General features: G+C 44.2%; 1 protein-coding gene across 13 annotated transcripts in view; it reads left to right on the forward strand.

The window, feature by feature from the left end:
* Positions 1–7,860: 7,860 nt before the first annotated feature.
* Dnajc27 (DnaJ heat shock protein family (Hsp40) member C27) overlaps positions 7,861–17,792 on the forward strand; it is a 41,572-nt gene continuing 31,640 nt past the window's right edge. For 11 of the 13 annotated variants that reach the window (XR_872397.2, XR_872399.2, XR_381181.3 and 8 more), the window contains exons 1-3: positions 7,862–8,165; positions 11,246–11,328; positions 14,426–14,495. Coding sequence is in view for 3 of the 13 variants with exons in the window: in XM_006515052.3 (XP_006515115.1) it covers positions 8,079–8,165; positions 11,246–11,328; positions 14,426–14,495 (240 nt within the window). In the remaining 10 variants the exon portion in view is untranslated. Of the gene's footprint in view, positions 8,166–11,245; positions 11,329–14,425; positions 14,496–17,240 lie in introns of all 13 variants that reach the window. The other 2 variants (XM_006515053.4, NM_153082.4) reach the window with 2 other exon arrangements.

Raw genomic sequence — 17,792 nt, forward strand, 5'->3', positions numbered from 1 at the left:
GACGGAAATGTCCCCAAATGCTCTCTCATGTTTTCCCCAGAGTCACAAACATGTAAGTTCTCATTTTACATCCCATTTCGCACACATACATAAACTCACAAAGTGACAAACTCATTCACAAATGTCCTTACATACCACCTAGACAACTCACATACACAAAACCAACAGATACACAAGATGCGAATATGTACAGCTCTTTTACACACGTTCGTTAGAACCAACACAGTGGCATACATCGATGCCAAGTGTGTGCTTGCCTACACAGATTCACACCCACGTACATCCAGAACATGTCTCAAACACAGCAAAGCCAGGTGAGCATGCGCCGTCAGGGGAAAGTTTCACCCACCCAGCTCTAACATGGCCTTTGGTAGACCCAGAAACATTGAATAATAAGGTGCTATAAGTATGTTTAAAATAGGAATTAATAAGTGCTATAAGTATATTTAAAATAGGAGTTAATAAGCTTTGAAGAGCTCTCCTGAGGGAAGAGGGTGTGTTTAACACGTGGCCCCTGAACCCCACTATGGCTCTTTTAAGGCCTTTAGCTTCTCTTTTAGAGTTGAGGTTCCAACATAGCACATCCAGTTAGTGAGGTGTGAAGAATCTGGCATGTAGAGAAGACCTCTTTAATATCCGATTTCTATCAGGATGTTGTCTGGCAGGGTGAAATGGAAGGCAGTAGTAACACGGCTGAAATGGTCTAGGGATATAAATACCGACAGCAGAAGTGAACCTCGAGTGAGGAGTCCTGCTGACAGGGATCTGGCTGAGGCTGAGTGGGATCAGAACCCAGGGAGGGAAGTCCTGTTGGGAGTCTGACTTTTGTACGTACATACGCTGTACTTCCCAGGCTCTGAGCCTTTCTTATCTCCATACTGTCTCTGTCTGGTTTCCATGGACACCAAGATCTGTTACAAGAGCAGCGTGAGAAGCTCTGAGCAGGGACAAACACCAGGCTCAGTCGTCTTTCAAATCCTTCTGAAAATTAGGTAGAGATTGTTTCTGTAAATGGTTTTGAGTTGGAGCGTAATACACTGAAGTGTCAAACCACTGTGTTCTCACAAAGTGAATACAGCCACGTAACCATGTCAGCCTTGGTGGTAGGTGTCTGTAATTGTAGCATGGGGACACTGAGGCAGGAGGATCAAAAGAAGTTTAAGACTAGCTTCAACTACACCATGAAATGCTGTCAAAATAAAAGAGAGAAAGTGGGGGCAGGGCGAGGGTGGGGGAACGCAGGTAGGCAGGCAGCCATACTGACAACAAAAATTGAACATGGCAAGCAATCACAAACTCTTGTCACCCACTTTCCAGAAAGCCATACCCATATTCCTCACACGTGGGTGAGTTTAGTCTGTCTTAAACAGATTCATTTGTGTTTACCTTTTTCTTTCGTTCAACATCATACTTATGAGACTCATAGCGGTAGAGGTAGTAATTTGTAGCAACAGTATAGAATTGCAAGCCTGAGTAGTGGTCACATCTGTAATCTCAGAACTCAGAAGGCAGAGACAGGAAAGTTGATGAGAGTTCAAGGCTAGCCTATATAACAAGTATATAACTTGTTATATAACAAGTTCCAGGCTATCCTCTATAGAGTGAGACCCTCTCTAAAACAAACAAACAAACAAACAAACAAACAAGGAACTGAAAACAAAAAGAGCAATTGCATTGTAAATATATAGGTTGAGCATCTCTACTCCAAATATCTCAAATCTAAAATTCTCTGAAATCCAAAACCTGTTGAGCAATGATAGGAAAGCTTCTTACTATGGACTCACTCTGGGGTGTAGGATTATTATTTAGAGTAGTAGATAAAATTATCTTACTATGAGCTCACTCTGTGGTGTAGGATTATTATTTAGAGTAGTAGATAAAATTATCTTTGGGGACCAAGAGATGATTCACTTGGTCATGTGTTAGCAGCAGAAGTACAAGTTAAATTTTTTTTCTTTTTAGATTTATTTATTTTATGTGGATGGTTGTTTGCTTGCAAGTGTAGGCACCATGTGCACACCTGTACATGCCTGGTGCCCATGTAGGTCAGCAGAGGTGTTGCATCTCTTAGAACCAGAGTTACAGTTATAGAGTCACTGTGTGGATGCTGGGCTGGGAACCGGACCTGGGTCCTCTTAACCACTGAGTCAGTTCTCTGGTCCCAGCAACTGTCAAAGCTGTGCTCACAGTGAGAGCCTGCAAGTCTAGCCACGGAGGGTGGAGCAGGCATATTCCTGGAGGAGGCTGGCCAGTCAGCCTAGCTGAGTCTACAAGTTCCATATTCAGAGAGAGACTCGGTCCCGAAAAATAAGGTGGGGAGCAATTAAAGAAGACAGTGTGCACTTCTGGCCTTCACATGCATGGGCACACACAGAGATTTGCACACACACAAATTTGCACACACATGAGCAAATATACGTATGCTACACACATACCTTTAGGTTGTGTGTACAAAGTATATATGAAATGTAAATGAATTTCATGCTTAGGTTTGGACTCTACCCACAAGAAATGGCATATATTTATATAATAATATTCTATTATTGTATATATTGTCTATATAATGGTATGTATATATACACATACATACATATATGAGTAGGCTATAATTTTTCGTATTTGTGTTTGATTTAGTCCCCCTCATGCTCCTGGGCTTTGAAGGCTCTTGGACTAGTATATCCTAAACTTCTAGATAATTAATTGAGGGGAGAGTGGTAAAGTTATTGTGCTTATAATGGCTAGGGTGGAAAATATTAGGTTAGATCTAATTTTTGTTTGGTGAGTTAGTTTTTGAGTTGTTGTTGGTTGGAAATATTGTTAGTGAAGTGGAGTAAATTAAACGGGTATAGAAAAATAGGTTTAGGGGTGCTATTATTGCTATTAGTGTTGCTATAATTAAACAGTTGTTTTTTATAAGTTTTTGGGGGTTATATATCCACAAATAAACCAAGACAAAACAAAAAACCTGGGTCTGTAGAGCTGGCTCAGTAGTTAAACGCATATGCTGCTCTTGCAGGAGACCCAGGTTTGAGTTCCTGCAACCACATCAGGTGGCTCACACTACCTGTAACCCCATCTCCGGGGTTACCCAATGCCTGTGGTTTTCTAGGGTACCTTGTATTGACATGCATGCAAACATGTACACATATTCATAATTTTAAATATATATTTAATGAAAAACCCAAACTCATTTCCAGTGAGAGAGACCCAATCTGTATATAACACAGTTTACCCCTTCTGCCAATGCTGGAAAAATGGCCTCCAGTCTTTTCTTTTTTGTGTGTGTGTATGCATATTCACATATGTGTAAGTCCATGTGTGCACATGCATGTGCAGATTGACCTCAAGTGTGTTCCTCACTCTCTCTTATATACTGAGGCAGGGTCTCTCACTTGGCTCTGGCAACCCAGGATGTTTCCCAGGTCCTTGTCCTGGGCTCCAGTTCCTTGGAGGGTTAATGGCAATTTTCTGTCAATATTACTGTCACTTGTCATGCCTGCCTGCCTGCTATATCTCACTACTTATTGGCATCAGACTTTCATTGCCTGGCACTTCTAAGATGGCTCAATCCCAGGGCTGGCAAGTAAGGCTGCTTGTCATATGTGAGCTCAGCTGTAGGTGATGGGTGTGGGAGTCTCGGCTCCTGCCTGCTTGGTCCTCTCCATAATCTTCAAAGACTTCTTGTCTGGTAGCTGAATTCCAAGGGTGGTAGTTACAAGAAGCTTAACAGATATTTCATTGCCTTTCATGACCAAGTTTAAGAGGTGCTATAATGTCAGAATACAGTCACAAGACCTTCCAGATCCACAAGACAGAAATCATATAGTCTCTCTACCTCTCAAAGACTAGCAGTCCTGCTGTGAAAGGAGGACTTTCAAGATATGACTCCGAGGGGAATAGACTAGTCACAGCAGGATAGCTACTATGTGATTCTATGTATAGAGATCTCTGGATCTATATTAAGAACTTATCTCAATAATTTGAAAAGGTCCCGTAAAGTAGCACCTAAGCCGGTGTTGATGAGTAAAGCGGAGGAGGTGTGTATATCCTTAGAAACCATCTTCTAGTTCTGTCTTCTGTAATATACCAATGATATTGTGCTTGTGCTTACGAGCTCTGCATTTTAAACATATATAATGAACTATGTATGGCTGTGAACAATTGTCTCAAAATAACCTAGGAGGGAGAGGATGCAACAAAAATGGCTGCAAGTTTGTACTGCTGAGGCTGGGAAATGGGTACATGGAATGCTCATTCTATTATTTTTGCAAATATACGAATTTTGTCACAGACATGATTCCAAAATGCAGGAAGTGAAACAAAATTTCAAATGGCTTTCATGAACTAAGTGTAAAAATATTTAAACCAGGAAAAAAAGAGCATGAAGTCATATAATTTAGTGCTATGTTACTTAGGAAAATGAATCTTAGGATATAGTTCTGTGGCAGAGTGTTGAGGTTACAGACAGCTGTGAGCTGCTGTGTGGGAACTGAACCCAGGTCCTCTGGCAGGGCAGCTAGTGCTTTTAACTACTGAGCCCTCTCTCCAAGCCCTACCCAACTCTATTCCAAAGAAAATCTTAAGTCACATTGAAGGAGACAGTAAAAAACTAACTCAACTACCCTGAGAACCTATATGATAATGGTATCTGTCAGTTTAGGACAAGAAGAGTTGTCAATAAATTCTGAAAACTGAATTCTAGCGCAAAGAATTTCCATTTTTGAAATGACGAGTTAGCAATTCTGGAAAAACTTTCTATATATTGCAAATGACCAAATACTCTGGGGAAGCCAGGATCTCCCTGTAAGAAGAACATAGTTGTGAGGAGAGGGGAACCACCAGGATGCTTTCTGTTATACTGAAATGCATGCATGGCTTGTTTTAAAATATGGATTCAGATGTGTGTGTGTGTGTGTGTGTGTGTGTGTGTGTGTGTGTGATCTCAGTCAACTGGAGGAGCCAAACGCAAAGGCACGCTGGTGTCAGCAAGCACACCTAAGACGTGGGTGTAGATGCCACCTAAGGAATCTTGAGAAGAACACAAGGAGTTGGGAAAGGTTTGTTATACCAAAGAGCAAGAAAATGCTCAAAAGTGGTGGAAACAGGGAAGAGTAGAGGAGGCCTGGGGTGCCGCTCAGGATAGGGCTCTGTCCAGCACACAGGGTCTGGAGTCCCCAGAATTCTTTGACCAGCCAGTGAGCCAGTTCAGTAAAAGATCCTGTCTCAAAGGTAAGATGGATGGCTGTATGTATTTCTTAGAAATACATACTGAAGTATTTATGGGTTTAAAAAGTTCATAAATTAATTTCAAATGACTGAGAAAATGTGTGTGCATATATGTACAAATAGTGAACACAACCTCCATAGTAAATTCCACCCCTACCCCCGGGGTGTGCACACATGTAGACATGCACACACACATGAAATTTGAGTATGAACTATGTTTTAAGTCAACCTTTCTTAGTTTTATTTGTTACTGGTGGTTCCTTTAATCTAATCTCTCTCTCTCTCTCTCTCTCTCTCTCTCTCTCTCTCTCTCTTTCACACACACACACACACACACACACACACACACACACACACACAAACACACACACAGAGTATACTGGCTCAAAGAAATACCTAGGTGCAAACTCATTAAATACCTATACCTTAATAATTTAGTAGCCACTCAAATACAAGCAAGTGTGCCTCTCAAGCAAACTCTATCAGATTGAGTTCCTAGTCCATTTTTAAATTCACAGATACCTAAACTGCAACTTCAATATGGCATAGACAGGGATGTGGCGCCATCTGCTGTTAGAATTGCAAACAGCACCAAGGCGTATTTTTGTAGTCATGATTCACTGTTTGCCTTGAAAATTTATAACCTAGAGGCTCTTCCCTATATAATCCAGATGTTTTGTGCTGGTGCTCTCCTGCCCCCATCCTCTTCCTCCTCTTCTTCTTCCTCCTCCTCTCCTTCTCTCCCTGCATGGGTACCCTTTCTCTCTTTCTCTTACCCCTCCCCTCTCTCTCCCCATGGCGACTTCCCTGGCCTCCTTTCTTGGGGCCAGTGAAGTCACCTGCCTGAGAGCAGCTTCCCAGTGACCCTGCCTTTAATATATTCCAATCTGGTTTGAATTGGCTCATTTCACTAGTAGCTGAGAAATAACAGATCAGATGGTGCCGAAACACAGCAGTTTACATCTCCTACAGTATTTCCCAGGGCCACATATTACATTGTTATGCCAATTATTGGAAAAGGTTCTATCTTTTTTTTCTTCAAAAAAAGCATTTAATATTTTAAATTAAGCATGCTTGAAACTGACTTAAAGTAACTACTGTCATCCACTGTGTCTTCCCAGACTTGGTTTAAGATGTTTAAAGCCCTGTGGGAGCAGAAACCTTCACCTTGGGATTACTGAGAAATTGTCAGCCATCTTTGTCAATCTCTGTTTACATCTGTAACTGAAATTATTGACTAAAAGAATAGTGTGTCTGTCAGACTGACTTTCATTCTAACAGTTGCTTTCCATAAGAAGTTATCGTAAAATTTATGATTCTACCTTATCTACCTTATCTTGTCAGGTAAGGGGAAAGGGAACAAGATTCTGGGTTAAGCCTGGATGTTGGCAGCTGTGAGAATCCCACACCATCACAGAGCTGGACAAACCTTAAGAACTATCCAGCCAGTCTTCCTCCTGAGGATGGGGGCCATTAGACTGATGCCAGAGAGGGAAAATTAACACACACACACACACACACACACACACTGCCTCTGCTCCAAAAGGCAACTCTGGTTTTCAACCAGGAAAGAGTCTTGTTCAAGGTCCTTTTCCAGAACCAGGGTCAGACTCCCAATTCTCATCTGATGCTACCTTCTTCGATGAAGCCTTTGCAGGCTGTCTGCAGATTGAAGCAACCGTCCATTAAGAATAATCAGGGGAGGGGTGATTATGTACTAAACAGATACTTTTTTGTGTGTGATTATTCCCTAAAGGACAACAATATAGACTAACAACTATTTACATAAGAATGATATTTACATTGTAATAGCATTTACTTTGTATTGAGTAGTTATGCTGGCTTTCTTGGGTTTTGGGTAGAAGCCAAGAAACTCACTTCTGTAAGAAAGCAGGCTGAACGGAGCCATGAGGAGCAAGCCACTAGGCAGCACTCCTCCACAGCCTCTGCATCAGCTCCTGCCCCCAGCTTCCTTTCCTATCTCTCCTGTCCAAATTTTTTTTGATGTGTAAGCCAAGTTAAACCCTTTTCTCCCCAAGTTGCCTTGGTTATGGTGTTTCTTCACAGCAACAGTAACCCTAAGACAGTGGGGCAGATAATGTGAGATGACACAAGTAGGCTGAGGATGTGCATAAGTTACATAAAGCTTTCTACACATGTACAATTTATACATAAAGGTTTTTATATATTTATTTTGAAACAGGATTGCACAATATAGCTCCACCTGGCCTTGAACTCATAGAGATCCGCCTGCCTCTGCCTCCTGAGTGCCAGAATTAAAGCGTGCGTTTGCTCGGATACCATCTTTAGGTGACTGGGACATCCGCAGAATCCACTGTGATCCTGGGCTCAGTCCTCTGCAGAAACTGTAGTCTGCAGTCACTGTACTGACGGAGAGGAGGATGGCAGCAGAGGCACCCATCGGTGAAGATTCCAGGAAAAAAAAAGCCTTTGGCATGACTGGGCCTTACACTAAATGTCAAAAACTCCCCGTGACAGCCGCTCTATTTCTGCCACCATGTACAGACCAATCTTGATGCCAGGCAAAGAAACCCCAATCGCCTGCAACCGGGCCGCACTGGCCCAACAGGACCCCAAGACCCAGTCCTCCCGGGCCCCGCAATGACGTCACGGCGCGCAGTCATCGCGAGACTCCGCTCGCCCTCCGCGGCTCGCCGCTTCCCAACCGCCCTCGTCCGTCCGCGGCCAGGCAGCGGTGGGGATGGCGAGCCGCGGAGCCAGGGTGGTGACGAGCACAGCGGCTCCGTCATTGGGCGAGGAGGCCTGAGGGACTCCAGGCTGGCTGGGTGCGTAAGGACACCACAACCCGCGGCCCCGGCAGAGCGAGGGCGATGGAGACCAACGTGCCGAAGAGGAAGGAGCCCGCCAAGTCCCTCCGCATCAAAGTCATCTCCATGGGCAACGCCGAAGTGGGGAAAGTGAGTACCGCGTGCTGCGAGGGCAGGACCTCCGCGTGCTGTGAGAGCGACATTCCCATTGGCTAGGAGAGCCGCCACTCAAAAGCTTGAAGCTCCGCCTCCTCTCTGCTTAGTTTAGCATCCTGAGCTCACTGGGGCTTGCGGCCTCCAGAGGAAAACTATCTTGACCTTTTTGACCTTTGGGCTGCTGGCTCTTTACTGACGTCACTGTCCCTAAAAGGTGTCAGGGTGGCCTCTGATCTTTGATTGTAATTTGAAGGTAGTAATTAGATTCCGATGTCGAATGATCAGTTTACATACCAAATCTGTTTTTCCCCTGAGAGGGGACGAGGTCCTGCGGGTTGGGGAGAGTGGTTGCCAGCCTTGCTGTTTAAAGAGATGCCAGGGAGGTGTTAGATTCTAAAAAATGTAGCCCTGAACAGCCTGGAGTCTATGTTCCCACCACCAGAGCACAACAACCTAGTGTGTTTCAGGGGACATGCACTGACAGCCCTAGATCTTGTGTTTTTAATTTTTTGTATTGTCACGTCCATTTTTCTCGGAGGAGTCTTTTTTTTTAAAAAAATACCATCTTTCTGAGTGTATCATTTCTGTATCATTTGCTGCTTATTAGCTACTAAACTTCCTCTCATCTGGGAAGGGAGGCCTTTCCTAAATGAATTTAGATGCCAGTTACTCGTTTTCTTCCCTTAACGTTGGGAAACTGTTGGTTAAGAATTCCCAAGGTCGACAGACAGGGAAGGCATCCGAAGTGGAGTCTTCACTAAACCAAACGCAGAAGACCTCTAATGGGAGCGTTTGCATACTACTATGTAAGCCAGTGCTCTGTGCTAGAAGATGCTCAGGAAGTGTTTATTGCTGTTATACAATTTAGCGTGCTCCCGTTCTACATATGGACCTTCATGTATGTGTTAACAAAACAGTTGCTGAAGATTAACATTTATTGACTATTGACTATTTTCCAGCTCTGTTTTACAAAGGCAGGAGAGTTGGGAATATTGTGAGTTGGTGCAGTGTGAGTGTGAATAGCAGTTCTGTTCCCAGGAGTCCTGCAGAAAACTGCTAATCCCAGTGGTAGGCAAGCACAGACTGCTGGGTCCCCGGACCCCCGACCAAGGAGCCTGATCAGCAAGCCTCAGGTCCCACGGAGACCTTGTCTCCAAAAGGAACGTGGATAACCACTGGGGAATGATACCCCATACACACACACACACACACACACACACACACACAATCACAATCAAATTGGAGGGGAAAATATTAGAAATAACTTTTTTCGTCCCCGAAGATTGAAAACCATAAAAATTCTTGAATTAAATGAGGCTTAATGAGGGCTGAGAGACAGCTCAGCAATTAGAAGCACTTGCTACTCTTGCATTCAGTCCCAACAACTGTGTCAAATGGGTGGCCCACAGCTGCCTGTATCTTGCTCTAGGGGATTTGATACCCTCTTCTGCATTATACTGACACCTGCATTCACGTGCATGTATCTACAGACATACACACATACACACAGTTAAAATGAAATAAAAATATTTAAAATAAAAGCCTTCATGTGCTATAATTCACATAGAATTCACTTATTTCAAAAATATAGCTCACTGATTTTCATTTCATTCACAGAGTTATGAAACCATTATCATGATCAATTGTAGAATATTCTCATCGTCTCCTGGAGGGGAAAAAAACCCCAGCAATTAACAGGCTCTCCCTGCTTCCCCTAACCATTAGCCCACTTCCTGCCTCCATGAATCCATGCCTATTTTGGATATTTCATGTGAATAGAGCCATATCTATTGATCTACGTGATCTTTTACTACAGCCTTCTTTTACTTAGTATAATTTGTATAAGGTGCATCTTTATATATGTGGCATATATCAGTATGTTCTTTGGGGTTTTTTTGTTTTTTGTTTTTTGTTTTCCCAAGACAGGATTTCTCTGTATAGCCCTAGCTGTCCTGGAACTCACTCTATAGACCAGGCTGGCCTCAAATTTAGAAATCTGGGGCTGGCGAGATGGCTCAGTGGTTAAGAGCGCCGACTGCTCTTCTGAAGGTCCCGAGTTCAAATCCCAGCAACCACATGGTGGCTCACAACCATCCATAACGAAATCTGATGCCCTCTTCTGGAGTGTCTGAAGATAGCTACAGTGTACTTACATATAATAAATAAATAAATCTTTAAAAAAAAAAAATTTAGAAATCTGCCTGCCTCTGCCTCCCAAGTGCTGGGAGTAAAGGCGTGCGCCATCACCACCCAGCCAGTATGTTCTTCATATTGTAGAAATGTATTCTATTATGGAAATGTAATATATTTTATTTATATGGGTTTTTGTTTTTAGAATTGGCAGTAAAGATAATTATCATGTAGACTTGAGGACTTAGGCCCTGAATCAAATATGACTTTTAATATTTTGATCCTTTTCACTGGAGGGATCATGGCTCGATTAACAGCTAGACATAGGCAAGGCCATCAGGAGATGCTAAGACGTGGGTCTCGGAGGGAGTCAAGGCTGGAGTCAAGGCTGGATGTGGATACTTTAATGGTGTTGAATGTGTGAGGCTGGGAAAGAGGTGCAGAAGACGAGATCACAGCAATGGGTAATACAACTGAAAACACATCCATATTTAGTATGAAGGTAAGAGTAAAATTTTTTTCTTTAAAATCATGACTTGTGGCCTGGTTGGTGGCATGTGCCTTTAATCCTAGTACTAGGGAGGCAGAAACATGTTTAAGGCCAGCCTGATCTACATAGCTAGTTCCAGGCCAGCCAGGAACCCTCTTAAAACAAAGAAATAAATGCCTCACTTTTTATACTTGTTTCAGGTACATTATATAGTTTTTGTTTTCTTCGTGTCTTTTGTTTTAGTTTTGAGTCAGGGACTCATGTGGTTGAGGCTGGCCTCGATCTCTTGAAACTGCTGTTTCTCCGGGCATCCACTGCCATGTCAGCCAGTTGTTGCATTTGAAAACGTTTCCATCTTCACTGGAGTGACTGAGGAAGCCCTAGTGAAGAAGTGTGCTTGTTTCCAATGTTTTCCAGTGTGTATTACTAAACGCATGCACTTTTGACTTTCTAGAGCTGTATTATAAAGCGCTACTGTGAGAAGAGATTTGTGTCTAAATACCTGGCAACCATCGGGATTGACTATGGAGTCACAAAGTAAGTATATTGTTCCTCTGGCCTGAGTATTTCATAGATGCTCAGGCTGTGTCCTAAGAGAGCCTGCATCTGTGTGTGCATGGGTTGCACTGATAGAAGCTCTGAAGATAAATTGGAAAAGACAGGACTAAGGGACTTTTTCAGGTCTGTGGTGCCATCCTGTCAGCCTTCCAGTGTGTTCGGTGCCTGCCAGGCCAGACCTGAGCAGGCCAACCCAAAGCCCGAATGACAGTTGGAGCAGCTTAGGACAGGCGGAAGCAGGCCTGACCAGCAAGTGTGCTTTAGGCTGATTTGTCTTTCGTTGGCTTATGATGTTGCTAGCTTGTTGGAATCCAGCATGTGTATCTGAGAATGGTGAAGTTGGGGATCAGTGGGACTTTGTTTGGAGATGAATCAGGAGTGGCCAGAGAGAGAAAACAGCAAGAAAAGCCCCACCAAAGAGTAGAAGCAGGGCAAGGCACATTTCTTAAACACGGACTTCCTGCCTTCAGGCTCTGAGCACCTCTTTATCAGTGAGGACCTTTGTAAGTGACACACGTTAGAGTTTCCTATATTGTCTGTGGTGCTTGCTAAGGTGTGTATTATTTGTTTATGTTTAATATCCTGATCTTTTTGCTAATACTTTTATTCATTCTTTGAAAGTTTTATGCATTTATATAATGTATTTGGATTATATCCACCCATCATTATCCCCATCTATGCATAGCTGTGAGGCCATCCACTTGCACAGGCAAACTACTGGTGGCCACATCCCCAAAAGATAGTTACTCTCCTTCCCTCAGCAGCCGTCAACTGCCAGCCGCTCTTTGGCCAAGGGTGGGGCCACAAGAGTCCTTTATCCCTGCTGGAATTTTGACTGGCTTGATCTGGTCTTGTCCAGGTAGCCCCAGGTGTTGTGAGTTATGTGTGTATCAGACCTGCCATAACCTTAGTCAGCAGGTCACAGCTCTCTCCCCCTGCCAGCCCTTCCATTCTTTCTGTCACCTCTTGCTTGGTGTTCCCTGAACTGTCTTGGTCAAGGCTGACAGAGATGATCATCTGTAGTTAAGCACTGATAGTTATTTATACTTGACACTTGGGCCAGTTTTATGTTTCATTGCAGAAGCTTCTCTGACCAAAGTTGAGAGCAACACAAGTCTGTGGGTCTAAACATAAGTATTGAGAAGGCAGTTTGACAGAATGACTATTGAGCAAAACAACAAGAGTCTCCCCTGCCCCCCGCTTGTATGTATCTTCCCAGGCTTCATATGTAATCCTAAGGTTACCTTCACGTCTTAGTTAGAGCTTTATTGCTGGGAAGAGATACCATGACCAAGGCAAGTCTTACAAAGGTAAACATTTCATTGTGGCTGGCTTACAGCGTCAGAGGGTTAGTACATTATCATCATGGTGGAAAGCATGGCAGCGTGCAGGCAGACATGATGCTGGAGGAGCTTAGAGTTCTCCTTCTTGATCTGAAGGCAGCCAGGAGACTGGATGTGTTGCTCACTGGGTGCAGCTTGAGCATTTAAGACCTCAAAGCCCACCTCAACAGTGACACACCTCCTCTAACAAGGCCACACACCTCCTAATAGTGCCACTCCCTAGGGCCAAGCATTCAAACACCTGTCTGTGGAGGGAGGCCATTAGTATTCAAACCACCACACCTCTGAACTGCCATGCCACTGTCAGACCAGTGGACATTGCTAGGCAGGTTGGCGTTGCCGCATGTAGGTTCCACCACGGAGGGAGATGATGTCTTTTCTCCCTCAGCATCCTGCACAGCATCTCTGCTACTATGTAAGGCAGCCAGCAGGGAGGAAATTGTCTGCTCAGTCAGGGTTTATTTCACTGTGTCCTGCATCCAAAGTGAGTCCTGTAAAAAGGGATTTTTGTGTGTTTTCTCCAAGGGCCAGATACTGTGCTTCTCCCTGGTGACTGCTCAGTATATATCGATATACTTAGAGGTGAAAACTTCAAATCAGAATATGAAGACAATATTGAAGAAAGTAGATAAAGTTGATGAGGTATATCTATAGCAGATGTCAGTTGTATAAAGGGCAAGGTCGAGTTTATGTGTGTCCTAGACTGCATTAAAGTAGTTCAAATCTGTGGCAAAGTAGAACCTAAGAGTTTTGTATAAATTCTGTCACTGTTTTCAGTTGAAAGCAGCAGGAGATGTTTTTGCACAATGTTCTCTTAAGTGTGAAGTTTGTAGCTCTTGACTGAAAGTTCCAAAGCTCTTCATTTGAAATCCACAATTCTTTCTACTTTTTTTTTTCCTGATTTTTACTTCAGAGCAAAGGAGTTCATCAGTGCAGCTTTGCCACACCGTATCTAACGAGTGGAAAGTCTATGTAATGCCATGGAATTGTGACTTATTTGTTTGTTTGTCGAGACAGAGTGAATTGGAACTTATTCACTAGGCTATTCTGTTTATTACTAATTTTTAAAAATGTGATTTATCCCATGGTGAGTATTCTGAAATTCCTTTCCAAGGAAGACATAAAAGAATGTTTACCCCTCCTCTCAAGGTCTCCATGGCAACCAAGGCAAGACTCCACCTAGGGATCCGACAGTTTACATGGCTTACATAGGTGAGGGTCACAAAGTGACCCTCACAGAGTGCTCCTCTCACAAAAGCTGGTACCAGAAAGGCTTTACCCAGCTGGGATTAGAGCTTCCCCATAGCTGCATAGATGGCATCCCCAACCCTCAGTGGGGTACTCTAGCTCTCCCTCAAGGCCATGTGCATTTAAGGCAGAGTTACACACAACAGGTATTGGGGAGCAGCTAGAAACTCAGATGAAGGTCTTATGACTCCCACCCCCATGACAGGCTCAGCTGGGATGATCGTTTTGTAAGTGGAGGAACTCATTGGTTCAGGGTTGTACACCGAAGTATCCGAGATGGAAGATGGGTGCCTACTCAGGCCTTATGTGTTCCAAACAAGGAGGTGGGTTTGTTGGCCAACTTGCTGGTTCCTGTTGTAAAGATTATCTGGAGTTAAGAAGAGGATGAAGAAACCTCTGGAAATGTCACTCCTGTTTCCTTTTGAAATCATAAATGTCAGTGGAGAAACCCAACCTTTGAGATTGTTTCCATTTGAATATTTCAGGGTCCAAGTCAGAGACAGAGAGATCAAAGTTAACATCTTTGACATGGCTGGACATCCCTTCTTCTTTGAGGTAAGAAAGCCTTCTTAGGAAACTTAAGTCCACCAGAAAGCAAAAGCATAAAAGCTGAGCAGTGGTGAGCACTGTTATCCCAGTGCTCAGGACGCAGAGCCAGAGCCAGATGGAGCTCTGTGAGTTTGAGAACAGCCCGGTCTACAGAGTGAGTCCTGGCCAGCCAGGGCTACAGAGGAACCCCGTCTCAAAACACAAAACAAAACAGAACAGAACAGAACAGAACAGAACAGGGCTACAGAGGAACCCCGTCTCAAAACACAAAACAAAACAAAACAGAACAGAACAGAACAGGGCTACAGAGGAACCCCGTCTCAAAACACAAAACAAAACAGAACAGAACAGAACAGAACAGGGCTACAGAGGAACCCCGTCTCAAAACAAAACAAAACAAAACAAAAGAAATAGACAAACAAACAAACAAAAAAAAAAAAAAAAAGAAAAGAAAGACATTTCGGCCATTCTCTCTTCAGAGGCAGGACTGCTGTGTTGCCCAGGCTGGCCTCATACCCAGATTCTCAGTCCTGTGCCTCAGACTACACCTTGCTGGAGTGGCAGCCACCATGCTTCCTGTTCCTCATTGCATTTCTCAGCACCACTGTTGTTCTGATTGATCTTTTAGTCCACTAGGTACATTCATCCATAGTCCTGTGTCCCAGTCCTCCTCACGTCTCCCCCACCCCAGGTATAAACACACACACACACACCACTCAGACTGGGTGATCTTTTGCTGTCACACTAATTTTTAAAAATCACATTATTTATGTGTATATGTGTGGGCACATGTATTCCATGGTGTGTGTGCGTGCACGTGTGCGTGCATGTGCGTGCATGTATGTGTGTGTGGGGAGTCAGCTTTTGGCAGTTGGTTCTCCTTCCACCATGTGGCTTTTGGGAGTTGGACAAAGGTCAGCAAGCTTGGCAGTAAGTGCTGCCTGGTGGCTGCGAGGGTCTCTGCAGTGCTCTCTGTGACCACCACAGGCTGCAGAGCAACAGCCTGCAGGAGGCGAGAGGAAGCTCAGTTCAGCATGACTTAATAGCCAGTGTTCAAACGTGAGGAGTCTGACCCGAGGAGTTTATTTTGGCTTTATTTAAGCACAGTACTATCAGTAAAACACTGTCCTGGTGATAATTAGCTCAGTCCTCTGTACATAGGAAAGCACAGAGGAAGCCGAATGCAGCTGATGCAACTCCATCAGAACCCTTTGTAAAGCGCACATGACCGTCCAGAGCAGCGACTTCTATAGATGGACTGAGAGCAAGCTCGCAGTAAGGGTCTGCGGGAAAGCCCTGTGGGCTCTTGGCTCCACTGATAATACAGAGGTCACCAGGCTGCTAACAAGTCCACTCCCAGCCTTGTGAGTGGATAACAGGTCATGCGTCCCTGCCTTTAAAGGTGCAACCCTGTGCTTTTAACATTCCAGATCCCCTAGTGCTTGTCCCTTGAAGACCACAGCTGGTCCCTCATTCACTGATTTTTCTTCTGTCTCTTCCATTTCAGCTGTTGGCCTCAGTCACTAAACTCTTTATTTCCGCTTCTGAAGTTTCCAGTCTTGCCTAGGGCAGCAGATCCCCACCCCTGCCCGCCCCAGAGGTGTTTGCTTGAGTAGTTATTACCTGAAGCTTTTTACTGTGTCCTTTACTAGTGAGAAGAGGCCTTCCACAGGGCTCTTGTCTGTACCTTCTGGCATTCTCTAGACACCTAGAGTCGTGGCAAAAGAAACCCAGAACTCACTGCACACCATTCCTTCCCAAGGACCTTAGCTCACCTGCCTTAGTCTCTCTACCCTTCAGAGGTTTTAGAATTCATACATACACATAATGTCCAGGATTTCTACCTGTTCTTAGCAGAGAGTCCAGGGATGTATGGCTGCTCCCATCTTTCTAGAGGGACATTTTAATGGTGACACCAGGATATAGAAGTAAAACAACTCCCTTCCGTATGTGAAGCTTACGCCACGTGTAATCGTTTTCTAAGCGGAGCCCATGGTCAGTGAAAAAGACAGGTCTGGTCAATTCTACGTCTGACATAGGTGTTCTGAATATCAGAAAGACTAACGCAGATCTTGAATGATACAAAGATCATCTCATTGGAAAGTTAAAAGGTGTCAATAGTTGGTGTACTCCTAAACACAGTGGTCATCGGCCAGTCCTGGCTAGCTGTATGTCAAGTTTCGGTGCTAGACACGGGAAACACAGTCCTATGGCCTTGTGGAGTGAAAGTATGTTGGAGAAGTATTCCTTAAGCCAGTGGTGAATGTTGCTCATTTAACACCATGATTCACCGTCTCCCAGGGTCAGAAAGTCCTACTGAGGGACATGACATTCAAAGAGGCTTTGGTAGTGTCTGGAAAACAGGGAGCCAAGTGGCAGATTTGCTGCCTTGTGAGCTAACCCTGTCCAGAGCCACAGCTGCCATGCAGCAGCATCTCCTTGTGGCCACCCTCCATTTGTCTTCAGCATGTTCTGGCCTTGCTTTTGAGGGGATAGACTGAATCTTTGCGGGTGTCGTTGGTTAGCTGATGTTCACTAAGTTCTAATACATCATTCTAGATATGTCTGACTGCTGAGTCTCTGCGCCCTGTTCTATATTTGACTCCTATTAATGCAATCTAAAAAAGCTTTAGGCTTTTTTTCAGGACTTTGCAAAAATAGAAGTATTAATTAATAGAAACTCCTTACAGTTGCCTCTTCTGACGCACCTTGTCACAGACCTAGTCTGAGCTCTCTTCTTGTGTCTTCTAGTTGCTGCCTGGAGTGCAAATCTTCCTTTTTGACAGAACCAAAGCCACTGTCTTCTTTCTAAACCCAAGCTCACCAAAGTGTGTCCTTGCTCAGCACATACATCGTGAACATCCGCAGCCATCCACATCCGTAATTCCCAGTCCCCATCCCCTGGTGAAGCTTCCGCTATTAGCAGTCCCTAGGCAGGTTTCCCCAGGGGCTTGCCAGGGGCAGGGGAGCCTCTCTTCCATGGAAGAGCATGCAGTGTCCATTAGATGCCCTCGTAGGAACTTTCTGAGACCTCTGTAGTATTACATTAGAAGCTGTCTCAGCCTTTGCCAGTTGTACACTGCCCTTCCCTTAGCTTCCTAACTAAACTTGAAATATGGTGAGTCTCCTGCCTGTAATCGGAAGCTGTTTTGGAAGACTAGAATCATGGAGCTGTAGGGTTCAACTGAGGCATCTTTTCACTTTACAGGCAAGGAAACTAAGGCTGGAGCAATAAGGCAGCTTACCCAGGACTATGTAGGGAGCTAGTTGCTGAGCTTAGGCCTGAATTTGAGTCCCTTGCAA

Source organism: Mus musculus, chromosome 12, assembly GCF_000001635.26.
Source record: "Mus musculus strain C57BL/6J chromosome 12, GRCm38.p6 C57BL/6J".
Classification (NCBI taxonomy): Eukaryota; Metazoa; Chordata; class Mammalia; order Rodentia; family Muridae; genus Mus; species Mus musculus.